Genomic DNA, 27,114 nt, shown 5'->3' with positions numbered 1-27,114 from the left:
TCTCCTCCTAATTTATCACTGTACTTGACTCTTCAGTCAGCTGTAGGGCATTTTATAATTATGCAAATAAGTATCAAATATTTATAATATAATTACAGTAACTATAATATAATTGCAAAATTCTCTTTCCTGCTCCTCACCAAGCATGATGCCTTCTCCAATATAGTGCATTAAAAAAATGCATTAGAATTCCTTAAGTTATGCAAGATATTTAAGAAAAAAACACCAACTTACTTGTGTGTTTTTGTTTTCTGCATTCACCACTGTGGGATATCCATCTACTAGTTTCTGTACAATTGCTACCATTCTAGATGTTTGTGTTGTAGAAAAAGGATCCCATATATTTTCAGAAATTACTGTAAGAAATGAAAGAATTACTCCACCTTGCAAAGTCTTAAATACAGGTACCAAGACAGGCAACAATTCACAAAACATTACAATCTGAAAGCACAGACAAGCATTAGCTTCCACACATCCACCTTTTCCTCCCATTTTCTATGACTCTACCTGTTAATTTAGGAAGAATAACTCTCTCTACGATGGTAGGCAATAGTGAAATATCAGCATCATCTTTCACTTGTTCCTGTTCTTCACAGCCATAGAACAGCAATGATTCAAACCACAACATAGTCTCAAAATCTCGACACTTGCCCTAAAAAAAAAGACTTGAGGTTAGATTCCTAGACAGAGATCTGAAGTTAACATATTAAATCCCCCAGTATTATATATTCAAGTTTGACATTCACAAAACACAACAAAACTACTTTGAAACAGTCTCCCAACTGTGCTAAGCAGGCAGGGTAAGCAGCAACTGAGCACAATAACAACTTGAAAAGCTTTTGTCTGTGTGTCAGATGCTGATCTCCACTGGAAACAAAAAAACATTTGAAAAAAACCCCAAAATAGTGCCTCAAAACCAAACAGTCCCTAATCTGGCACAAGGATGGGCAAATCCCTTAATCTGCTTTGCCCCCCTACATCTGAAGCACTGATACTACTTCGTTCAGAAACACAGGCTAGCCTGATTTGTGAGAAGTGAAGACAACATTCTGCCTCTTCGTCTTCACAGGTCAGATTAATGTACACAGACAACCCAGCCCTACCAAAACCAGAGAGGATGAGGAGCAAAGTCAATTTTCCATAAACCAGCCAAATGAACCAATTTACTCTACAATCAAAAAATTGCTAGATTTAATGAAAGTGAAAATGGGTGGAAATAAGACTGCTGGGGGCTTTTTTGGTAGTTGTTACCCTGCAGATTTAAACTTCCAATTACACCTGAGCCAAATGAAAGCCCACAGATTAGGCAGAAGTGACAACTATATAGTTCATTTGTGCTGCATTATGAAGTTATGCTTTCTGCACTAAGCACCTCTTTTTTTTGAATGCCTTGTAATTTTTCTAACTTAAAAGAACATGCTTAACAGTGCCAGCAACACAGAGTACTGGAAACATTTAGATTTGAGAATGCAGTGCCATGTCTCCAGTTAACCCGAGGTTTGTTTTGCCAGCCTGGGAACTCAAATAGAAATAGCCTGGGGGAAAGGCTAAAGTACAAAAACAGTTTTAAATTTAATGAGGAATCTTCCACAGATGTTTTTTCCCCCCTTCCTTTATTCAAATTAAATACTATGAATGCTCTCTAAAGAGGATTCATGCTTCCCTTCCTCTGCAATCAAGAGCAGAGGTGATGGAAGATTCCCTTCTACAAATAGTCCCTTAGTAGTTTGGAAAAGAAAAACCATAAAATCCTTCTGAATAAGGACATTCAGTCATTTGTGAGACTGTACTGTAGGTGAGCTAAGTTTTGAAAGTGAAGAAGACAATCTGCCTTATTAGCCTGGTTTCCTAAATATACCCCAAGCTTATGCAACTGCACTCACTCTGTGCCTTGACCCACTCCCATTCTCTAGTAAAAGCCAATGTAACAGAAAAAGCAAGTGCCCACCAGTACTGTGAAACACCTGACCGCAGCAGAAATACCTCACAAGAGATTTCACTGGTAGGAAGAACAGAGTGGGAGTCAAAAGCTACCTAACTGTCCTGATAGATTCTCATGTCAGCATACATATGCAAGCTGGACAATGAACATGTGCCAAGGATATTGGGCTGCAACAATGCTGTCCTGCTTTTCCCATGTTCCTTACCTAGTAACTGGCCAATGAGTACTACAAGGAATACTTGGAAGTTGCTAGCCAGAGTTCTACATGGTATGAAGTTGTGAGAGAAAGAAATGTGTAACAGAGACTTAGGTTGTAGGTCAACACAAAAACAGGCATGTTTGCTCCTCTTCTGAAGAAACATCTCTAGAATCACAATTTTCCCTTAAATAATTTAAAACCTAAATATATTATTTAAAAAACTGTTTGGCTTTTTGGTCTACACTATTCAATGAGAAGGTATTGGCACATGCTGAACTGTACTCTCACCTGCTAAGAACACAACAATCCAGAAACTCCCCATAAAAGCTTACAGAATCATAGAATCACTAAGATTGAAAAAGACCTCAGAGATCACCCAGTCCACCCAACACCTCATGACTAACTAAACCATGGCTTCAAGTGCCACATCCAATCCTCTTTTGAGCACCTCCAGGGACAGTGACTACACCACCTCCCTGGGCAGCCCATTCCAATGGCTAACAACTCTCTGTGAAGAACTTTCTCCTCACCTCAAGCCTAAACTTCCCCTGGCACAGCTTGAGACTGTGTCCTCTTGTTCTGGTGCTGGTTGCCTGGGAGAAGACACCAACTCCCACTGGATACAACCTCCTTTTAGGTAGTTGTAGACAGCAATAAGGTCTCCCCTGAGCCTCCTCTTCTCCAGGCTGAACAACCCTAGGTCCCTCAGCCTCACCTCAAAGGGCTTGTGCTGAAGACCTCTCCCCAGCCTCGCTGCCCTTCTCTGGACACGTTCAAGTGTCTCAACGTCCTTCTTAAATTGAGGGGCCCAGAACTGGACACAGTACTGGAGGTGCGGCCTAACCAGTGCTGAATACAGGGGCAGAATGACCTCCCTGCTCCTGCTGGCCACACTATTCTTGATGCAGGCCAGGATGCCATTGACCTTCTTGGCCACCTTGGCACACTGCTAGTTCATATTCAGCCATCTGTCAACCAGTAGCCCCAGGTCCCTTTCTGCCTGGCTGCTTTCCAGCTACTCCAACCCCAGCTTCACCCATTTATGAGAAGCACACATCAAAAGTGTAATTTAGTCTGCTCTGCAGAGGTGTGAAAGAACCACTAATCAGAAGTTTACACAGAAGTTGCTTGCAGAGGACCTTACCTCCAAAGGAGTCCAGATAAGCAGCTGAAGTCTGATTAAAGGGTTAAACAGCTTTGGTAAACAGAGGCCAATATAAGCATCCTTGTAGGAAGCAAAGTATTTTGAGCGCCAAGCTTCAAACTGTGACTTAATGCAATCAATTGAGTAAAAGCTTTCCAGAACATCTTCAAAAACTTTGCTGGATTCTTTCAATATACGATCTGGTGGGGGAGAAATACAGTATTAAGTTCATCACCTGTTCCACATAGCACCTCTTTCAAGACAGACTTAGATGCTCACTGTCAGCACCTAACTCCTAGAAATAAAACCAAACAAGCCATCTCCTTTGAAAGTATGAGCATAGGAGTACTCAACGATACACCCTTTTATCACAGGGCTTGCTTCAAACATTTCATGCAAGGATTTTCAGTTACCAGATATTGGACTGGCAATACATTGGGCTATATTTATTGTGGATCTAACTTCAAAGCTGGCCTTCTTCGGCACAGAAGTTTGAAACAGCTGATTTCCAAGTCCCTTCCAGCCCAAATTAATCTACAACTTTGCTCATTAAAGTGTACAAGAAGGCATCTCACACAAGCCAGCTGTATCAGCACTTCAGACAGAGCAGGTCCTGATGAACCACGCCGAACTGCTGAACATGCCATGGCTGTTAGCACCTGGCAACCATTACAATCCTTGCAGCTTGCTGAGAATTTGTTATATTTACAGAACTAGTAGTCTATGCAGGCCAAAACATTTCATCTATGTACTATTTCCCTTCATCTTTTCTACTTCTTAGGCTTAGTTTTATTTTAATCAGTCTTTTTTTTTTTTTCAGCCAACGTTTTAAACATTCCCTTACAGTAGTAGCCTGTACATACCTAATATAACTAGTACACACTGCAGGTAGAGACAGAGCTGAGGGAATATGTGTTTATAGGATATAATCTCACTTCCCACACTGGGATTAAAAAAAACATGCTACAAATAAAGTCAGCAGCTCCAAAGTACATCTCTCTGTTGCATATAGCTCACTGATGATTCTGGACTAACATGAGAGCTACAAATGACAAAAAAAGCTTTAGAAATACTATGCTTACTCATAAGTGATGAAATTCCTACAAAAGGCTTTTATACACATGAAAGTAGCACGTTATAAAGAGCAACTGGGCCACATTGCATTTTAATCCAGGTAATTTAACTTCAGCACAGTTAATTATATCACCTAACAATCTTAAACAGGCTGCTTTATTTATCAAAGAGTTCTCTGCATCCACAATTTTGGTAAAGCAGTCAGCAGCTAGAGGTAGAGAAACTGTTTCCACTTCTGGAGGATCCAAATGCTAGACAGTTAACTGCTTTTTAGATCTGTCCATACTCTGGGGCTCCACAACCACCTATAGCAATGACTTTGGCATTTTTGTTACACTCTCTCTGGGAAATTACTTGTTTGCTTTAAATCTATTCTACTACTTCCTTTCATGCCCCTTAGGCTCTCACACTGAAAAGTCAACATCATTCTCCTAGCTGAAGTGTCTAAACCTCATATACAGCGTAAGTCTACATACATGACCCTTGCTGCTCTTATTCTCCACATTTCTTCTAAACTGATTAAATTCTCTTTGGTCAGAGAGAATGATGATTTTACTCAGGTTCAAAATGAGATAGGATTCCCACAGTGATGCTCTACTTTCTTTGCTGCTGTTTTCAGAGTCACCATTGGAATAGTCTTTTAACTGCTACTGTAAAACATGACTGTTCCATCAAACCATCCATACTTCCCCAAACCTCAGGTTTCTATTGGTTCTCCCAGTGCATAATAATGGTTATGCAAAATTGCATAATAATCCATATCCATCATAAAACTGCAGATAAGATTCAAGTCAAGTCAGCACCACAAGGTCTTTCTGCAATGCTTACTACATTCAACAAGTTTTCTATCATCTGCAAAACATGCCAGGCTGTAGAAAGAGACTACACAACTTCTGTAACTATATTTCTAAGTGCTTATGCAGAACTCCAGAAAATGCCTCCTATGAAGCAAAGAAAGGTTTCTACAGCACCGATGTCCTCAGACTTTCACAAGTAAAACCAAGACATTATTTGAAGAATGATAAACTACATTACCAATTAGAAGGAATACTTAGGGTCTGCTGAAGGCAAAAATGTACTGCTTGCTAGCAAAAGGATGTTTGAATTAAATAAAGACTCTCTCTAAAGATGGGGTATTTAGTTAGCAGCAAGCTGCACAACAGGTTGGAAAAAGAGACTGTTTTGGTCATGTTGGTGATCCAACAAGGAGCAGTTCCTAAACATTCTCCAGAATATGGTGAAATACATGGATAGGGCTGCATTTGGATCCTTTTTTCCCTTCCTTGCCAAATTTTCTGTGTTTATCTAAAGCTCCAGTAGCTTTTCTAACCTCGCTCCATGTTGAAGTTGGTAATATCTGTTGATGTTTCCTCATCATCGCTGGAAAGGCCTTCCAGGTGATCTGCCATCTTCCCAGTTTGCTCTCTTGCTTGTCTACGACGGGTTCTGAAAGGGATCACCGGTATAAGTCAGCTTATTTCACCCCGCCTATACAATGAACAGACCCATCTAAGTTCATCATAATTTGTAATGCAAGGAAGTCCACAATGAACAAAAATGTCAACTGTGCCACCACCTCAAATATTCCCCTTTGTTGCTGTCTCAAACAATGGCTGGAAGAGAAACCAGCAGAGACCATATAGGTATGGAATGGGTTTACTATGCTTTACTTCAGTGATTTAAAATCAGTATCATGTCATGGTGCCTTATTTTGTACACTTGCATGATAAGTTGGGACTTAAGAATCCCCCTGTGGGGCATACCAACTTAAGTGTTTTATTCCCTTTGCAGGAAATGAACAAGGAACAAACACTGCTAATTACATCAGTATGTCACACAGGACAACTGCATTCTGCAAGCAGGCAAAGATTCCTAAAGGACAAGAGATTTTAGTACCCTACCTTCTAGCCTCTCTTTCTGCAGTCCGGCGCTTTACTTGTTCTTGATAGATAACTCTGTCTCGTCCAAAAGACTCAAGATTTGGTGCCATCAGTGCTTTATCTGTAAAATTACATTGATGAAAATTAAAATGCTTATCTAGGATATATCAATACGTTGTAGGCAGTTTCATAAGAGCCTTTTACCAACTTTAAACTAAGTGTAATTTGAAGTAGAAAGCCAAAGTTTTCAAAAAGATGTACTCAGAAGCCTGAATTTGCAAGAGGTTAAAAGAGGAAGTAGTGATTAGAAAAATCTCCCCTGAAATGTCAAATAGTTTTCACCATACTTCACTCTTGTCCCTCTCACAACAGTGCCTAACTATATGAAAGTGGACATTTTTTTAACAAAAATTGCTTAAACTGAATATTCCAAGACAAAAGTGGTCCTCACAGAAACAAGTTCACCATCCATCTTTTGAAAAGAAAATGAACAAAAAGAAAGGTAGAGAAGAGTCACTGGAGCAGGAATATATAAAATTTCAGAGTTCTAGTCATAGTGGTTTCCAAGTTTATATGTTTTAGGTCACCTAAAGCTTAAAACACATGAAAATCTACAGGAAAGTAAATCATCTTCTCTCCTCTTTATAAGCTGCAGTTTATTATAGATGTTCCTGATTATAGGAAATGTAGCTAACTAGTGAAGCTGATCAGCAACCAGCATGCAGACTCAGAAGTGTTTCCAGTTCATCCTTTTCAGGTATCAGCAGACTTCTACATGTTAGCCACTGCTCAAGTGCACCCACTAAAATATAAACATCTAAGTTTAAACAAAAGCCTACCCAAATTTCAGGAGTAAATCTGCATGTCCTAGATGAAACTATTTACAAATAAATAATTTATAACATTAATGATTAATCTATGTCAGTGTTCCAATTCTATACCACAGCTACTAAGAAGAATCTTTACACACAGATGAATCCATCATCTGTCCCATTTTTAAAAATGTTATTCAAAGCTAAGCTGCATGTCTTTGCACAGCAGTAAAGCAAAAGTTGGCAGACTTAAATTCACTTCTAGCTCTTTAGTGTTCTGTCAGAGCATGAAGAAAAGCAGATCTGTCTCCAACACACATCAAATCAAAGGGTGACATCAATCCCTAGTCACTGTGATAATGTGAGGGACACAACAGAACTATTTGTAGATGCAGTGAAATTCATTCTCAAGATTCCCAGATTCTAAGTAAGACCTCTCTTTAAAAATCGCTCTTGACAACTCCATTTTAAGCTTCTTTTAGGAAATCTGTTTCTAGTACACTAGGTTTCTAGTTCTCACAACAGCATTTCATGGTAAAATGGTAACGTCTACATATGAGGCTCAGGGCTCCAAATACTGAGGGAGCTGGGGTTGCTCAGCCTGCAGAAGAGGAGGTTCAGGGGAGACCTTATTGCTGTCTACAACTACCTCAAGGGAGGTTGTAGACAGGTGGGAGCTGGTCTCTTCTCCCAGGCAACCAGCACCAGAACAAGAGGACACAGTCCCAAGCTGTACCAGGGGAGGTTCAGACTGGATGTTAGGAAGAGATTCTTCACAGACAGTGATTGCCCATTGGAACGTGCTGCCCGGGGAGGTGGCATGGTTTAGTTGTTTAGGTGGTGTTGGATGATGGGTTGGACGCAATGATCTTGAAGGTCTCTTCCAACCTGGTTTATTCTATTCTATACTGTCCTAAAGGGAGTATTTGTGCTAATCCCTCCATAAAGGGATGATCAACTCCGATGCTCTCATGTGTTATCACCCTCAGTGAGTTCTATCTAGTGGTGTTAAGAAAATTTAATCTCTGTGAAAAAGTCATCACTGTGACAGAATAGGAACTGGCTTTTATTATAGGATTTTAGGTCAGTGAAAGGCAGACAAGAAATTAATTTTTTCAAAATGAAAACTCTTTCTGAAGCCAAAAGACAATTACTACTAATCTGGTATTTCACTCCTTGTTTGACATGCTAAAGGGAACCTCCTTCAAGGAGCACCTATTTTCACCCAAGTTAACAGTTATGCTTTTGTAGAATTTTTACGTACTGAAGAGTAATCAGCACAAGAAAATTCCTCAGTGGGAATCCCCCATCCCCACGCTCATCGTAGTAAGCAGGTATTTTAACTTGCTAATTTTAAGGTGTATCTAATTCAGGATTACTTTTTATTAGTGTGATTTTTTTTTAACAATGGCACCAGTGTCTTCCAGTTTTTAGCTGTACCAGGTAGGTGTCCGGAATAAAATACTTATGCTGCCTACCCAAATAGAGCATTTGAAAGAAGTTAGTTCTACCCCAGTGCTTGACAGATTTTTACAGGTAACTGTAGATGTTATGGGAAATTTATAGATTCAAGGAGGTTAAGGGAAAAAAAGAAAAGTCTTGACGTAAGAGGGAAATCATGAATCGCATGCTACCACTGCCACCATGCATAGTTTCAGTGCTAGGAAAGAAAAAATATAGTTAGGAGCAACAGAAAGGAGAGATGAAGTCAGAGTTAGAGAGGCTTTGAGTTTAAAACAAAACAGATTAAAGGACTTTATCTAAGCTTCCTTCCGCCTATCTCAAGAGTCAGGATAAACTTCAAGACAGGCACACTTCAAACATTTACATTTAAATTAAGCCATACTAAGTAAACAAGGTTGTTTAATGAATAATAAAAACCTTCAAGATGGACTGACTTGAATGGCTTGAAAACTCCGAAGATTCATCTTTAATATCATCTTGTCGTCTTTGGACAAGGCGGGAAGCTCGCTGTTTGTACAGCTGGTGCATTGCGGATTCAAGTTCATTAATCAGAGGCACCTGTAAAAATACAACACACTACGTAATGCCACGGTCTTTAGGTGCTTAGTTTCTGGGGTACCATACTATTCCGAAGCACAGTGCTCTCACTTGTACTTCTAGCAGCACAAACGGTTTCCTTTTACCCGCAGGTATCGTTTGGGCCAGTGAATTTTCTTAATGTGAAGAAAATGCATGCATTTAACAATGCTGACAGCTTTCAACCACAGTAATAGCCTTCTGAAAACAACTGCTGTTCACTGAATGGGCCTACACAGTAGGACAACCACTTTAGAGAGTGTGAGATATTATTTCCAGTAATCTTGTTTACTTTCCCAAGTGAGTTTACACATTGTATTGCAGTGCTTACAATTCTCAGACCTCATTCTTTCCTCTCTATCTTTAAACAAGAATGTAGCAGTACTTTACACTCATTTAATGAGAAAATAATCTGTATAAAGAGAAAAAACAAAGCACGAAACTAACCTCCTGAAGCCAGCAGATATTGGTTTTGCTATAACTCTTGGTAGCATATGCTGAAATGTTATTAGTGAAATTCAATAAAACACTGCATAAGCAGGTTATGCCAATAGGTAGTTCAAGTCAGTAAAATGTTACTCTAACCTATCATTAAATTTAAAGTTGTACAACTCATGTGTGCTATGCATTGAGTATAATGTTTGAACAATACAGACTTCAGTCAGATCAGACCTGCTACTTTTTTTTTTCCCCTCAAGTGGACTAAATTTCAATAGCAACTATAACAAAAATAGATGATGTTATAACAGCTAAGAATTTCCTGACATTAAATAGCAGGTTCACTACTCACTTCTGCAAAAATTCAGTTCCTGACACAAGTTAAAATTAGATTAGAAATATTAAAATAGAAAACAGAGCTTTTCACAATCTCTTAATTAGGACAGGCAAGCCCTTTAATATGAACACTGAAGCCACATCCTCCTTACCTCCACAACATATGCTTAGTCCAGAGTCTTCCAGCCTTTTAGCTCAGATATTTCACTGTTGCCTAATATCCAGGATTACTTTTTTTTTTCTCAAAACAAAGATAAAAATCAGAATGTCTCTCCTGATGTAATTTAGAATGTGACTCAGCAGCTACGAAAGAACCTCCTCCAGTAAAATATAGGATTATGAAATTATAGCTACAGGGCCATTGTTGCTGTCTGAGAATGACACACACATCAGAGGTAATATCAGACAGAAAGAAGCTTTAGTTCTTTGTGATATAAACTGGGCTACAGGCATTAAAATGAAAATAATTCTGTACCAACTCAAAATAAATACAACTTTCTTTTGGAGAAAACAATACAGAGAAATAGGAGGAGGGAATATTTCAGAGCTGGAAATGTATATTCTGAATTGAAGACTATTTTGAAAAAAAAAAGAATAGAAATGTTTAAAAACTACCAGCTTTATGTCAGTTTACCATAGAAAATATAGCATCTTCAACACATAAAGGGAATTGTACAATTTAGAAGTTATAGAACCATGGAATTGTTTTGCTTGGAAAAGAACTCTAAGATTGAGCCCAACCATCAACCTGACACTACCAAGGCCATTAAACCACGTCCCACAGTGCCATGTCTGCACATTTTTTTAACACCTCCAGGCAGGGTGACACCATCCCCTCCCTCAGCAGCCTATTCCAATGCCTGACCAAATGTTAAATGAAAAATTTTCAAAGCATCCCCAAAGGTTCTTTCTATAATTGCCTCAGGATTAAAAAACACAAAACAAAACCAGCCAAACAAAACAAACAAAAACCCCCACCACAGATAAGTAGTCAGATATATGAATCTACTCAAAATATTTGCCCCTTAAAACACAGAAGTCTTACAAATTGTTACTCTTCTGCAATCAATACTGTGGTTGATTAGTGACTGACAATTTCACTAGCCTCTATAAAGCTACAGCTCTCACTCATTGTGGGTTTCTTACTCAACACTTTAAATTCTGGTTTGGGTTGTGGTTGGGTTTTTTTCATTTTCACTGTAAACAGTGCAAGAAGAAAAGTTTAACACTCACTGAACATACAGCTTGCAATGATAATTTCAACCTATAGTACCAGGCTCTGACAAACACAAGAGTGATTTGAGAATTTGCTTTTGCAGGTAAAATAGTGGCTCACTGTGCTGTCAAAGACATGCCCACAACAACTGAATCTTTCTGTATCCCTTGCATATTCCTACATTCAAAATGTAATGACACTGCTACCATTTTCTAGCCTTCTCAGAAAGTGAAGTTTTGACAGTAATTGCTTGTGAAGAAAAGTCAGACAAGCACCTTACACTCCATTGATTTTATCATTGATGGGAACAACAATAACAAAAAATAAACAGAGGATCTGACATTTCCATTGTTTGTTGCTAAAATATGTATAATAGCTACCTCTCCTCTGCACCTTACCAATGAAGAAAGTGTTTCTAACATCCAGAATCTCTTCAAAACTGAACGCAAACAAAATGATTTTGCTTGGCTGGGGATCAAGAAGATTTGAGCATGGTGAATGAAATGGCAGAGGGAAGAAAGCCTAATTTATGATGATGTTTTTTGCTCTCCAAAACTAAGTCAATAGAGACACAGGAAAATTGGAACAAACTCTTCAAGTGGACAAGGATATTGTGAACCCATTAGCACTTCTGCAGCAAACCACATTCTCATTCTGATCAGTACCAGGGTGAATTTGATTAACAACCATGGCTAGTTCTAGTAAAATAATGCATCAGAGAACCGCATCTGGAAGGATAGGGAGGGACCTGGCTTTTTACATATTTGTGTGTGTTCATGTATGTATATGTAAATATACACATACATAGAACCACAGGCAATACTGTTATTACACACATGTATACACATTTTATATGCTTATGTACAACAACTACATACATTATATGTTATAAACACGCACATTTTGAGTATGATGTAGTCGGGGCCACAGGTCTTACAAAAAAGTTGAAGGTAATTTATCTCTACACTCAACAGATAAGATGAATTTACTGTCCTGCTACATTTTGTTATTTCATTTAAATGAAAACTGATACTGATTTTATTACTTTATTTTTTCCCCTCCACCTCCTCTTTAGAAAACATTACAGTGTCCTGCAGAGTCTGTTTTTGAATTGGATAGTACTTTCATCACACTGAAAGCACCTAATTCCAAAACAGATTGTCTGGCCAAAAAAAGGGAGCAATATATAGGGTCTCATAATAAATGAAATGTTTCTGTTAAACTGACCGTGTCACCTCCTAATTTTGCAACTCAGTTGCACACACAGATACTGCACCAGCTTCCAACTGAAAATGTCCCTAAGAAGCATGAGATGGTAAAAAAAATCACATCTTATAAATTCAATGGACTATCATGACAGGTGGGCTATGGGGACAGAGAAAGGGGAGAAAGGGGTCCAGGTGTAAAACCCTTAACAGGCCAACTACCAGGAAAGCAAAGGTATATTTTAAGAAAACAACTTTAACAACCTGGGCTTTTTTTAATTACTGTGTAACAGCTGGGTTCATTTACTAGCATAGCCAGATAGGTCAATAGCCTTCCTACAGACTGAACTGAAATGGTTACACTCTTACTTGTCAGTAAGTTCTCCTGGTTTATACAAAATCTGGGAGACTAAAAAGCTTGGTTTATACTTAAAATAGTGCATTCTGAAACAATTTGTTGCCAAAACAATATTTGAACAAGACAGCATGGGCTATAAAAGAGAACCTCCAGACACTGCCTATAGTTATCTCAAAAGAAATTTAACATGAAGTCTTTAGAAAGAAGATGCTGAATAAAGATACAGGTATTTAAATTCTCTTCTGAAATACAGAAGAGATGTTCTGAATTATCTCTTTTACCACAGAGACAAAAATGTAAGAAGTTATCTTTAGCAGGAATTTAGGCATCTGGGTAACAAGCTCTAACAATGCAGCAAAAGAAGGCACCTTTACCACGCTGAAACAGCTACTGCAAACAGACACACGAATCCTGAGCTTCTTCAATGACCAGAATCTATTGTAATTAATCAACTAGCTGGGTAAATTAGCTGGTCCATACTTCCTGGATTTATTCATGACATAACTATTCTTCAGCCTACAGGATTGAAGATGGGATTCTCCCAATACCACTAACCCTGAACAACTAATGCCTAACTCATTAGCAACCAGAATGCTTTTATACTTCTCTCCCACGCTTAGCAAGCTAGGTAGGCAGCAGCTTCAACCACACAAGTAGTTATGACAGCTAATGTATTAAGATACTACGTTATTGTATTCAAGTCAGAAGACAATAAAGAAATAGCCTATGTATCACTAACTGTATTTTACATCTCCTCTTTTTGTTTAAATATATATTTATATGCATGTGTATGCATATATATATATACACACACACGTATTCAGGAGCTCCCTATTATATTTACAGCAAAGTAATTGAAGCATAATGAGCAAGAAAAGACAGACTAGGTTTTCTTATACATATACAAAGGTATCACAACTACAAGAAAGGAGCACATTTCTAAGTTTGTATGTCCTCAGACAGCTACACTAGTTTTGTAACTTTTCTCCTTCATACACTAAAGCAATACCAAGTATGTGAAAATGCCTGGGAGGAGGAAGTTGACAGTAACACACAAAATACAAGTCTTCTTAAAGTGTTCATAAAGTATTCCAGAAACTAGCAAACTTGTAATTCAGACCTTACTTTTGGTGACCCTGATAGCCAACACAAGTGAAAAAGCAGCCTCTAAGGAAAGTTGAAATGCCAGGGTATCTACTAAAATCCTAAAGACATAATCCAAAAGTTTTTAGGTAGTCTAAAGCCAGTGATTTCTCACACTGTGAAAGAGAGGTTCCTGATAACCAGCTTAGCATGATGAACAGTTATTTCTTCAACCTTTGAATAACCAAACCTTTAGAGGAGCATGTTCTCAAGGAAATATTTTTGTTTGCAAACACAAGGAGATGTGGTGGTTGGCATGAACTAAGAGTCCCCCTTTTTTTTTTTTTTTTTCAATTAAAAAAAAAAAAAAAGAATGTTTTTGCATCCTTACCTTTTCACTGAAACACTCAAGCAAGTCTTGGACATACCCTCGCATTTCTTGCAAAAACTTATACTGTTCACCAATACCCCCAGAAGACCCTTCTAATCTTTCAATTGCCTTGGTAGAGTCCTCTCGGCTTTGCTGATGTTTCTCATATTGCTGCCGATTAGCTTTGTGCAATTCTTTCATAGAGTCCAACCTGAAGGGCAACGGATAAATAGCAAATTTACATCCAAAAGTCTGTGTATTTCAGACCATTGAGATATTAAACAGACAGTGCAAGTACCAAGCCTATATATAGGATATACTACAAAGACATATCCTCTGACTTTCATTTCTCACTTCCTCTCCTCTCTTCATAAACAGCAAGGCTAATGGCTCAAATTAATTTGCTAGACTACACTGAGTGCATTGCATTGCCCAGTCAACAAGTGTTTACAGGAGCTGATAGCACTTAGAACAGCGCAAGGCTGGCCCCTAAACTAAATCTGGGAGGAAAGGGGGCAGGGAAGAACTTTATCATATGCAAAGCAGCCTTATTGCTCTACTAAACTTGATTTGCTGTCAAAAGCTGTAAGACTACAAGGGGCATACAAACCAATTTTGAAGATGTGTAAAGTGCAAGTTGTTCACTAGAAATGACTTCTCACTGCAATTGGGTTGATCATTCAGTAGAACCTTTTGCATAACTGACATGCAGATTATAGCATCTGAACTAAAAAAACCCAAAACCTGTATACACTTATCTACTGAAGAGGAAAAACCTGATTCACACTTTAGAAGAACATAACTTGACAAGCTAAACACCTCACTGGGCTTTCAATTCTTGACTATAAGACTGTGCAGCGTCCAGAAGATGAAACTCAGACCTGTCTTCAACAAGATCAATGGCCTCATTTTTAAAGCTTCACTTCCATAGAAGCAATCCAAGGAGATTTTCGAACAAAGTGTCAATGCCATCTTCACTTTGAGCTTTTTTTTGTTTGCCTTTTTATTTTTATTTTTTAATGGATGTGGCAGTCAGTATTTTTCCAGCGATGAAACTCTGTTTGCTCACCGAGACTAACAGACGCCTGAGGAACAGAAAGCTAGGGGACAGGTCTTTAAGTCTAAAAAGACGGTCTGTCCTACCTGTCTTTAAGCTGTTTCTTTACCAAATCAATAGTAACAGGAGTCATCTCATTACTGGGAGTTTTGAAAGGAACTGTATTATCTGTTTTTTGAGACTTGGTTTCTGATGATCCATATGCAGCATAACTGTATGGAATGCCATATGATGAACCATAAGACAGTGTCTGGTAAGTGTTCTGGTAGTACAGATTATTCACTTCAGCAGGCTGACTTGGTTGAACCTAATGGAAAAGGAAATGTAATCGTACCACATTAGAGTATAAAGAAAGGACAACTTACTTTTCTTCACATCTCAAATGCCTACATTCTTCACTTTATAACAAGTACATTTACAAAATCAAGTGGGTTTAAGTGTACAACTTCCAAGACGAGAGCTAGAAGAAACAAATTCCCTCAGAAACACCTTCTGAAGTGGACAAACTCCTAATATCACTGGAATTTTAAATATTGATACATACAGCAAGTTATTACATGACAATTTTAGCCAGTCCTTAACTCCTACAACAGCCAAGCCCTTGGTCTTAGCAAAATTTAGTATAATACCATTTGAAGGATGACATAGATTCTTAAGAGTCAGTGTATTTGGTTGTGATTTTGCTGAAATTTAATTAAAAAACAACACCCACAACTATCCTCTTTGGCTGAACAGCAACTCCACAATGAATGCACAAGTACAACCTGCCATGAATTCCAACTCTATGCTGCACCCCAAGATACAGAAACAACGACGAAACATGCACTGTTTACACAGACTCTACCAGACCAATGACATACAAGACCAGAGGCCTGTTCAAAACAGCACTATTCTACCTCCACATCAAGGCTAAAAATAAATGCTGGTAATAGCATGACAACCAACTACTATCTACCCAGAACAAATATGGATGAAATGGATACTACTGGATACTTAAAAATCTTACATCTCATTTCACTTTAAGGAACATTAGAAGCTACACACTGAACTCAGGCGAAACAGCCTTGTGTAAACTATTCAAATTTGTAATAGATTTAACCAGCACACACAGAAACAAACCAAAAAGAGTTCACAACTAAATACATGCCTGAGGTATGTTGATTCCTTTCCGTATCTGCTCTTGCTCCCATCTACTGAGTTCTTCATCTTGTTCCCCTGCCACCAGTGCTTCATCATCGCTTCCCTCAATACCTTAAGATGAATAAAAGAGGTAACAAAAAGAAAATGAAAATGAAAATATACTCATAGTAAGGGCCAAGAGGTCAAAAACCTGAGAGACCATGCTTTGGTGGGAACACCTGAATTCACCCTCCTTCCCTCTTCACAAGGAGTTAAAGGAGAATTACTATCACAGAAGTTCTATATAGAAACATCCAATAAGCAAATTTGCAATTAACTGCTGGTAAAGCTCTCTAATGTTAAAGTCCTATGTCTTGCTGATTCTCCTTTTCCAAATTTAACCTGCTTGTCAGCAAGGAGAATGCAATACCAAAAAACTAATGTTTTTCTTTTCACAACTACTTCCTGAAAAACGAAGTACAGAAACAATACTAACAAAGGCTTAGTGTAGATTGCTACCCGATTCAGGAGCACTGTGTGCTTCTAAGCACAGGAACACAGTTTGCACTCAAAATTTTACAGGCAGATTCCATTACACAGCAGTTTTTCCTTCAAAATAGAACACAAGTACAGATTCATCCCTCTCTGAAAAACGTATTGTTTGAAAACGTTGAATGGGAGCACTTGCAGTGCAAACAATGTGAACGTTTGTCAGCCGTCCCTCTTAAAAAAAGGTTTTACCTATCTCCTCAGCAATCTTTTGCCTTTGGGATTTTTCCTTCACTGTAAAAACTATCCTCCGCTTCTCGTCATCATCTTCATCATCACTGGCATCATTTTCATCTTCTCGAACGAGGCGGCCTTTGCCTGGCTCACTGTCAACGGGGGTAAAGTCTCCAAGCTCGCGAGCCATTTGACGCTTCTTCCTAGCGGCATGAATAAAAGCAGCATCTGGAATTTCTCCTAGAGGTAGATGTTAGCACCGTTAAACAACCACTGCAACAAACCAAGTATTACAAATTCCTATTACTCATCTCTGCCACCCTAACAAATCATCTCTGCAAAAAGGGGGGGGGGTGGAACTAAAAAAGAGAGAGAAAAAAAATTCCACGCTCGCAGAAACATTTGCTAGCAACTTAGAAGCTGCACACGCAAACTCGCTGAAAAGAAACCCTTGAAACTGGGATCTTTCCCAAATTTGGCTCTGCTTCCAGCAGCTCACGTGCCGTAAGAGCAAGAGCCTGATGTTCCTAGAGGAAATATTCCTAAACAAGAGGAAGCCCTTAACAGGAGCTAATTATTGCAAAGGGAGGAATAAAACAAGGTTCTTGACTGTGTCACTTCCTGTCCTGATATTGTTCCCAACTCTTCTTATCTGGGGGAAGCAAAAACTATTGGCTGTTTCAACAGATGATGACAGCTCAGATTACAAAACCCACAAACTGGACAAAGCTCATGTGAGAGGACTGTACAATCAAAGGGAAACAAGAAAAGCAGACCTAATGAAAAAAAATCTATAATCCCTAGCACAAAATTAATGCAAATCACCCAAGTCATAAAAACAACAGTCCTCCAAACCAAAATTTCTGAAACAGGAATAAATTTTACCACTATTAGCTGTGATTAGCTATGCATAAAAGGTTAAATTTCAGATTTTCTTTATACTTGGCATGAGATCCTCTACTGAAGCCAGCACATATCGCACCACTTCGCAGTTAGCAATATTGCCCTAAAAGGGAAAATGTTTTGGGAGTCAACTAGGAAATTCTTTCTCCCTTGAAATTCAGCCACGTCTGTGGAACCAGGACATGCATCTTATATTTGGGGAGCAGGCTACCATGAGTTAGCTAACAACAAGTAAACTAGTTACAAAAATGCTTTCTCAGACTGATTTTTTTGTCCTCAGTGTCTGATCAGAACCTCATTAGACAAAATGAGATAAGAAAACATGAAGAGAGCATTTTAACTGAAAGCAGTGAAAATTCATGTCAATTAACCTATTCCAGATCTAGATATTCTTACAGTTTGTCATCACTCAGAGACAAATTATTTTGCAGTAAATAGTTTTCTCTCAGACTGTTTGTAATATTGAACAGCTTTGTAGACTAGCAGTTTCCTGAATTCTCAGATGCTGGCTGCACTGCTGGGAAATGTTTCCTAATCTCTCAAATACATTAATCTGCTGTAAATGCTGGAAAAAGCATTTGTTAACACATCAAACGTCTTACAATAACCAACCTGGGCGGAGAACATTCAGGGATGACAGTGCACTTGAAAAAGCCCCACCAGCTTTTGGTTTTTCCTCTTCCTTCTCACTTTCAACTTCCATTTCTTCTTCACCGTGCTCACTGTTTGCAGTTCCATCTTCTTGACCTATATCCTTAATCTGTCCTGTCTTTTCTAGCGGCGATTCGACTGGTAAGACAACAAAGCTCAGGTTTTAGTCTTTTTATGAGGATCACTTGGAAGTAATTTTAAGGTCTAACAACCAAGAGTAAAAATAAAATGCAAATGTGAAATGATCATATTATCGTGAGAGATCCAGTAAAAAATGCCTTCTTAATTGTGAAGTTACTGACATCCTCACATCATAAAACCTGACAAAGCAGACATCTCAACAACCACTGATTATTTTATATATTGCCAAGTATGTAAAAAGTGAGGGAACTCAATAATTCAGATCATATGTGTAACCCTCAAACAGCTTCCTACATAAGTAATTAGAAAGTATTGCCTGTACCACACCAAATCTTTCCAGAAGAAGAAACTCATTTCAAAATATCCCTTTTGTTTTCCTCTTGGGATGGGTGCAATATTACCCTACACTGGGTGGGTAACATAAACAAACAAGCAACAGGTGTAAATATTATGTTGTAAAATGCATGTTAGATCAAACTACCCAATCCAAGCTGCACATATTTGAGTTTTCAGACTTTAGCATTTATTTAGACGATCCAGACTAATGAGACTGTAGTTCTGTGAGGTCTTTGCACTAGAAGCAAGTAAACTACAGCAACTGCAAAGCGGACAAACAGAAATGCCAGCCATGTGCAAAATTCAATTTTTAAAGGATCTCTGTGACAGAAGCAAGCATTTCTGCGTCTGCTCACGCCCCATATCCACTGCACAGGCAACTTAAAAGATTTGACTAAGAATCTGTGGGGTTTTTAATGCAGAAAAGACCTCTTTAAAATCTTTTAAGATTTTTAAAAGACTAACTTAATTAACTCTAACAAGGGCAATTTTCTGCATAGGAAAATGTTCAACTCTCACACATTACAGCTATACCATTGCAATCTCCATATCACAGGTCTCTCAGCTTGTGCTCATAGCACTGGAGGTTACTACTGCACACCAAATCCTAACTAGAAAAGAAATCATTACACTTTAACAATGAGCTTCTCAAAACCCAACAGCAGAAGTGCAACTCCCAGGCTCTCTTCCAAGACCTGGAGAACTAAACATTGTGACAAGATCCTTCTGCTCCAAAACCTTCCTCCTGTCACCTTAATCATCAAGTCTACTCTAAGGCTGAAGTCCTGAAACAGTTTTTGAATAATCTATTTAATAAGCAAGAACCCCACTCTGCCCATTCCACGTTCTTGCTTTTCGATATGTCACAAGGACGCACCCTGTCTGATAAGCACCAGTCACATTTCTAAACCAATTTAATTACTTCCTGATTTAATAGGAAGAAACTTTTCTCAGTTCAGCTCATAAACAGAGCAGAAATACAGAAACTACTGACATCTACTGACAACTGTATACATAGCTGGGAAGTTTCATCCTTCCATTATCTTTTCCACCTGAGAAAGGATCAAAACACTCTCTACCAGCTTCTGAACAACATTTGTAAGGTTCAAATGAACACATTTAATCATGCTTCAGTTCCAATTGCTAAACCCTCTAAAAAGACTAACAATTCATCCTGAATATAAGCAATTTGTATTTAAAATACTTAATCTTTTCCATTATAAAAGTAAGTTAGTTTTGCAGTTACCATCTGTTGGAGAATTGACCTCTGTCCTAACTTTGGATTTTTCAAGGTCTTCTTTGTATTCTTTCTTCAATTGTTTTACAATCTTTTTGCTGTAACTTGATTTCTTCACTTTAAAAACTTCTTCAGTTTCTTTAAAAGAGAAGTTGGAAAACATTACATTAGACCTGCCAAGAAGTACACCAACCTATCAAATCTCCCAATTCTGCACCTAGAATGTAATGAAAGCCATTAACAACACAATTTAATGCAACATCTGCATTGTTGCAACAAAACCAGTCCCATATCCCTTCATCTGGATCCATGTCTACATCATTTTCTTGTAGTCATTTTCAAGTGTATTTATCCCACTCACAGCACCATCATGTGTACACACATGGCCTGCTTTTATCTGATTGCAGTATTAAAAAACAAACAAACAAAAAACCCACAACCAACCAAACCAAACAAAAAACCAGCTGATCCTTCACTGTGACCAGGAATTTGGAAGAAAAACAGAAGCCCAGTTTTCTCACAGCCAAACATATATACAACTAGTGAGTAAGGGAATGGCTGGTTTTGGTTGTACTGCCAGTTGAAATGCCTGCAACCTACCAAAAGGTACACAGCAAGTTAAAGAACTAAAGAAAAACAAAACTATGTAGGAAATCCACAAGTGTTTGGGGTTTAAGTCTAGAGTGCAATTCCACATTTCCAGTCTTTCTGTCAAGAGCTCAAGTCACTAGCCTTAGAATGCAAGTTCCAGTGATTACAAGAAAATTCCTCCTAAGAAAATTCCAAATGCACACTAACTCTCTTGCTGAGAAAAGGTGTCACAAAAATAAGCTCATTTTACTCAACCTGAACTTTTGGGAGTCTGAGGAGGGGATTTTGATATTTTAAAATAATTTTTAATACATAGTAACTATCATCCATAAACAGATTATTTAGGTGTGAATGGACCAATTTGTGACTGCAGTAGCTGCTGTGATCCTGATGAAGTATTATCTGAAATCCTGTACAAGCACAGCTGTTGAATTTTTCTAAAACCTAAGGTGTAGAAACTGCTCAACCATTTTTTCTACTATTTGTGGAGCTTAATCTAACAAACCTTGTGGACAGCTAGATGAACTTACTCTCCGACAAAATACCAGTGCCTTCGCATACTTTGCAAGGACAACAGGGGGTCCAACGTGGCCTGTTAACACCAGCCACATCAGATGAAAACAAACCACACAAAGCCGAAGGAAAGATGCCCCTCAACCATTACTCATGGTTGAGGTGAGACATGGGGAGCTACACAGGTGCTGGGCTTACTACCTGCTACCAAACAAACCCACGTCAGACTAAATCCTATGCTCTGACCAGCAATTCACCCAGCTGGAGTGTGCATAACAGTCAGGCACCTGCAACACAAAAGCAGAGACAATCTACCTCGCTAAACTGGAATTAAACCCGCGAGACTTCACCCCCGCTGCTCCCCGGTGCTGGAAGCACGCTGGTCGGGGATGGGAGCGGGGCCAAAGAGGGCTGCCGATGGGGCTCTCCCTGCCCGTGCATCCTTGATCCCCCCGCCACCGCTCCCCCAAGGACTCTACCCCTTCTTCTGCGACCTCACATCACCTCCATGTCACACGGGGCAACCCGACTGCTTTAAAAAAATAAATCAAACAAGGATGTTGTTTCTCTTGGGGACGGAGAGATGTGCAGACGACGGGAGAAGGCCCAATGCATGGTGCCCAGCTCCGGGTCCCTTCCACCCCTGCAAAGGCCGCGCTGCCCCAGTGCCCGCGGATGGGCAACTCCCCGCCTCACCCTCCTCTTCGTCCTGGAAGCTCAGCAGACTGGCCCGCGGCACCTCTTTGTTCTCCCGTGACCGCTTCTTCTCCTTGGGGCGCCCGGCTCCCGGGAGCCCGTTGCCTTGCTGCTGCGGCGGCGGTGGCGGCGGTGGCGGCAGGAGCACGGGCGCCGGCAGAGCCCCCAAGCTTGCCCTGTCGCCTCCTACTAAACCCAGCCCCAAGCCGAGAGCCGCACCGTAGCTCGCGGCGCAGGCGAAGGCCGCCGGACTGCCGGGCAGGGCGAGAGGCACGCAGCCGGCGGGCAGGGGCAGGAGCCCGGGGCCCCCCGGCAGCGCCATGGAGGCCTCGCCGGGCCCTTCCCCCACCGCCCCGGCCGCCGCCGCCGGCTCCTGAGGTGGCTCTTCATCACGCTCCTCATCCTCCTCCTCCGAGTCGTTCCGCTTCCGCACATTCACCCTCCGCGCCTTGCGGAACATGCCGCCGGGCACCTACGCGCCGCTCCGGCAACCGCCCGCTCCCGCCACCCCACGCCGCGTCCTAGGCCCGGCTCCCCGAGCATGATAGCCGCCGCGCCGGCGGCCACAGCGCCCCCTGCCGCCCGCCTCCCGCTGCCTCCCGCCCGCCAACGGCGCTCGGCCTCCCGATCATAGAGACTCATCAAGGCAGGAGAATAGAGTGTTCTCAGCGGGGAGCGTAGAGAGACGAAGCTAGAGCAGCCGTCTCGCCGCCTAGCCACTCCACTCCCCGCTTTCCCAGCGGCTGCCGCCATCTTGTGTTGAGAAAGTAGCGGGAGACTGTTCTGGGTGTTACGGGGCTGGCGAGGCAGGCAGGAAGGAAGGCGAGTCGTGCAGCGGCAGGGGAAGTGTGCTGTTGCGGCGTGTGTCGTGGCTGTTGTCCCCTCGGGACCAGGGTGACGCCGAGCCTTGGCCTTCCCATCCCCGCCCCCGCTGGCTTTTCAGTCAACCTGGGAACGGGGGCAGCGCTCCTCCGGAGACGGCGCAAATACCACGGATCGCTCAGTCTCCGTCATTTCTTATTACCCGTCTGTGTCCGACTTCTGCCAGAAAATTCCCGCCCTCTTTGAGAAAATCCTCGCTTCTGGCTTGAAGGGCAGAAATGCTGTGGTAATCCTTCTCGCCAGTGCTAGATACTAGTGCCATGTGCAGGATCCTTTGGGTTTCGGCTTCATTTAGGCTGAGGGTATCCTCAAATCGGTCGAGCCGCTCAGTTGATGGGAACTGAAAATGCGAGTTTGGTGGCAGACTGAGGGATCACTGGCCTTTAAAGACAGACTTGCCCAGTGCAAGTGTCGGGAGCTGGAGGGCCCCCTTCTCAGCCTTGGGTCATACCAGGAAGGCCAGACTGCCTTGCAGCCGTCCTTGCCAGCTGCCTCGGGGGAGTCTGTCCAGGAGGAGCTGCAGGGGGTCTCGCTGGCCTCTTGCAGCCTTTCTCTGTGCCAGCACAGTGAGATACCTCATAGAAACATGACAGTACTTCAGTGCTGTTCTCAACCTGTGTTGACTTCCCAAAGTCATGCCAGTATTACTAGTAGGTGAGAGACCTAAATTTACATCTCTCATCATTATTTTTTTTCTGATTTAAATAAAAAAGGGCTCTGATTCTGTTGATTGGCATATCCAATAACCATGCCCCGATGTTAAAGACTGGAAAATACATACAGGTTGGACCTGACACACTGAGATTAAACCATTTTGTACATAAATATTAATTGCTATAAATGTATAGGGTGTTGAGTGTGTTTTAAGTGTCTCTTACACTGGCAGTTCAGCTCACAAAATCACAGTTATTCCTGCAGGATGATGCTTAATGTACCACTGTGTGTAGGTTATATGCAACCAAACAGTAATAACATGCGTGAGATATGCTTTCTATACATTGTTCCAAAGAAACTGCAAGCTTCTGATGCAGGACTGTCATATGGCAAAGCCATATAAAATTAAAATAGGGAGAAGCAGGTTGTTTGCTGGTTAAGAGCAAGGAAGCTGGAAAGATCACTGCAACACTGACACTGTGGATTGCTGCACATGTAATTGGGAGCATTTTTCCCCCTTTATACCAGGTGAGAGTCTGCAGTGTTTACTTGCACACAGGAAGAAGGGATTGGATGTGGCACTTGGTGCCATGGTTTAGTAGTCATGAGGTCTTGGGTGACAGGTTGGACTTGATGATCTTTGAGATCTTTTCCAACCTTATTGATTCTCTGATTGTATTCTATAAATGAGAGGTCTTGAATGCCAACCTTTTTCAGAACACTACGGTGGCAAGTGACTGAAACTGTAAATTGCAGTGTTGGAAAGCCCATGGATTTATTAATCTCTTGGTTTCTTCCCAGCAAGAGCAGAATATGTGCATTCTCACTTACTGCTGCACGTGTGAATTTTGAAAAGCAACAGCAGCCAACTGCTGATGTCACAGCACTAAGTACTGCGTTATTCAGCACTTCTTTTACTAGAGGGCAGCAGAGCCTCAGTGAATTTGCTGAAGATCGTTTGAGTTTGGTTCTTTCAGGTTTTAAAGGGAGAATTGGAAACAGAAATCAGTATATTTGTGTGTGCCAGGTCGTGGGGGGTGTTGTTTGTTTTGCTTTGTTTTTCTTACTATGCTGTGCCACTATGTTGTGGAGGATTAATGACTAGCTAGTTTGTGAAGGCAACGTTAGTACCCTTCCACAGGCAGTTGGAGCATGGGCTTCTTGGGCATTCAATATGAATTATTTCCCCATGTCTGTGATACAGTCAAGGCTCAGAACACACACACACTCCTCCACTGCTAATCCTTCTCAGCCCAGCCCCATCTCCTAACCATTTTGTAACCTGTAACACAATTGTGTGAGGTTTCACTAGAAATATTTGTGATTTGGAGAGAAGGTTTACAGCTTGTTGCCAAGGTGCTGACAAAGGAAAGAACATCTCTACAACAACTGATTTAATGGTTCTCTGGTTGAGTTAATTTGAGTTCACATCCCAGCCTTCAAACATCCTTGTGCTTAAATCTGTTAATTTTCAATTGCAGATCGATCCCATTGATTAAATAGTTACTGCATTGTTGATTTCAGTGGAAAGTGTGATGAAAAACACCTTTTCAGTATTCTAAAAATCAATTTTTTCTTCCTAGCAAAACTGTTCTGTCATTGTTTGCAATTTATAGAAAAAGTCTTTCTTTAAAGTCTTGAAGCAGTTTCATTGCTTTCTCAGAATCCTGATAGCCATTCCCTTCAGTACACATATTTTATCCCAGTTTCGTGTAATCCTTTGCTGGCAAAACAAGTATGTCAGAACTTGCTATTCCAAAACCCTTATTGGGGTATAGGGGTGGATCCTGACCTCGATAGAATAGAAATCCAGCAGACATGGGCAGGGAGCAGACTTTGGGCCATGTAAATAGTCCTGACATATGTTTTTCAGGGGATGACAATCTTGCTCCTGCAATGCATTTGAAATTTTTTTGCTACATGTTTGCCAGCAGCCTTGTCTCTCTTATCAAATGAGTTGTTGAATTGGGGTCTTTCTCCTTTTGAATAGAATAGAATAGAATAGAATAGACCAGACCAGGTTGGAAGAGACCTTCAAGATATATATATAATAGGGGAGAACATCACAGTATCACCAAGGTTGGAAGAGACCTCGAGGATCATCGAGTCCAACCTGTCTCCACAGACCTCACGACTAGACCATGGCACCAAGTGCCACGTCCAGTCTCCCCTTGAACACCTCCAGGGACGGTGACTCCACCACCTCCCTGGGCAGCCCATTCCAATGACGAATGACTTGCTTGGTGAAGAACTTTCTCCTCACCTCGAGTCTGAACCTCCCCTGGTGCAGCTTGAGACTGTGTCCCCTTGTTCTGGTGCTGGTTGCCTGGGAGAAGAGACCAACCCCTTCCTGGCTACAACCACCTTTCAGGTAGTTGCAGAGCGCAATGAGGTCACTCCTGAGCCTCCTCTTCTCCAGGCTCCCTCAGCCTCTCCTCATAGGGCTGTGCTCAACCAGCCTTGTTGCCCTTCTCTGGACACGTTCAAGTGTCTCTGTCCTTCTTAAACTGATGAAGTCAGATTCCCTGCATTTGGGGAAATTATGAGTGTCAGCACACCCAATGTAGAACAGACAGCCCTTTCCCTGGGAAAAACACCTTTATGAGCATGGTGTCTCACCTGTCAGGTGGCCTCTTGCCTAGTGCTTTCCAAAGATGTGTGCCATGGCTTGGCAGAGAACACACTTTCCTGGTCATATCCTAAACACATCCTCAGTTGTGCACTGAGGTTGGAAGCTGCCTGCGTGTCCTGTCCCTGCTTTGTAAGAGACTGTGTCACCCAGCCCAAGCATAGGGTTCCCAGCTCTGAGCATGTACCAGAGGGCAAGGACAACTCAGCACTCACAGTTTGGGCAATCGGTAACCATCTTTGCACCCCTTGAACCTGACAGTAGTGGGCTGTATCAACAGAGGTATATACAGCAGATGGAGGGAAGGAACTACTCCCCTGTCCCAGCTTTTGCTAGGCTGCATACAGAGTACTGCATGCAATTTTGCCCCTCCTAGTGCAAGAAGGATATGGTCCAACTGAAGTGGTCCAGTGGAGAGCCACCAAGATGGTCAGTAGCTGACAGATGTGGCTGAGAGAAATGTGAGGGATCTGTGCTTGCTTAGCTTTGAGAAGGGAAGGCTGGGTTTAATATGTACGGAAAAAAAGTTTCCCCATGAGCAGTTTGCCTGTTGAGGTTGTGCAGGCTCTTGAGGGCTTTTTGGACCCAACTGCAGAAAACCTTGAGCTATCTGGTCTGATCCCAGAGGTGGCCACATTTGGAGCAGGGGGTTGGACTGGATTTCTTGAGCTACCATATTACCCAAGTGATTATCCAGAAGGCTCAGGTTCTAACACAACTGGAGGTACATGGTTATATCTTTATCTGTCTGAGGCACAACAAAATTTTTTGCAGATTTCAGTTCTTAGCTTACAATATCTGAAAAGAATATGTACTGAAGCTTTTTAAACCAGTAATTTCACATTGTCTTTGTTCTTTAAGGAAGTGTTTGCTGAGGTATCTGAT

General features: G+C 41.0%; 1 protein-coding gene across 1 annotated transcript in view; it reads right to left on the bottom strand.

Moving 5' to 3' along the window:
• Window positions 1-22,626, bottom strand: part of PAXBP1 (PAX3 and PAX7 binding protein 1) — a 28,382-nt gene extending 5,756 nt beyond the window's left edge. Inside the window, exons 1-13 of the mRNA XM_009907380.2 lie at window positions 22,065-22,626; window positions 20,274-20,402; window positions 18,512-18,688; window positions 17,015-17,236; window positions 16,302-16,405; window positions 15,241-15,461; window positions 14,119-14,308; window positions 8,950-9,073; window positions 6,261-6,360; window positions 5,690-5,805; window positions 3,286-3,485; window positions 508-652; window positions 235-356 (exon numbers count right to left, since the gene is read on the bottom strand). Coding sequence (XP_009905682.2) covers window positions 235-356; window positions 508-652; window positions 3,286-3,485; window positions 5,690-5,805; window positions 6,261-6,360; window positions 8,950-9,073; window positions 14,119-14,308; window positions 15,241-15,461; window positions 16,302-16,405; window positions 17,015-17,236; window positions 18,512-18,688; window positions 20,274-20,402; window positions 22,065-22,524 — 2,310 coding nt within the window. The 5' untranslated portion in view covers window positions 22,525-22,626. The remainder of the gene's footprint in view (window positions 1-234; window positions 357-507; window positions 653-3,285; window positions 3,486-5,689; window positions 5,806-6,260; window positions 6,361-8,949; window positions 9,074-14,118; window positions 14,309-15,240; window positions 15,462-16,301; window positions 16,406-17,014; window positions 17,237-18,511; window positions 18,689-20,273; window positions 20,403-22,064) is intronic.
• Between the last annotated feature and the right edge of the window lie 4,488 nt (window positions 22,627-27,114).

Source organism: Dryobates pubescens, chromosome 12, assembly GCF_014839835.1.
Source record: "Dryobates pubescens isolate bDryPub1 chromosome 12, bDryPub1.pri, whole genome shotgun sequence".
Taxonomy (NCBI): domain Eukaryota; kingdom Metazoa; phylum Chordata; class Aves; order Piciformes; family Picidae; genus Dryobates; species Dryobates pubescens.
The sequence above is the reverse complement of the archived record's forward strand: the minus strand, read 5'-3'. Positions and strand labels throughout refer to the sequence as shown.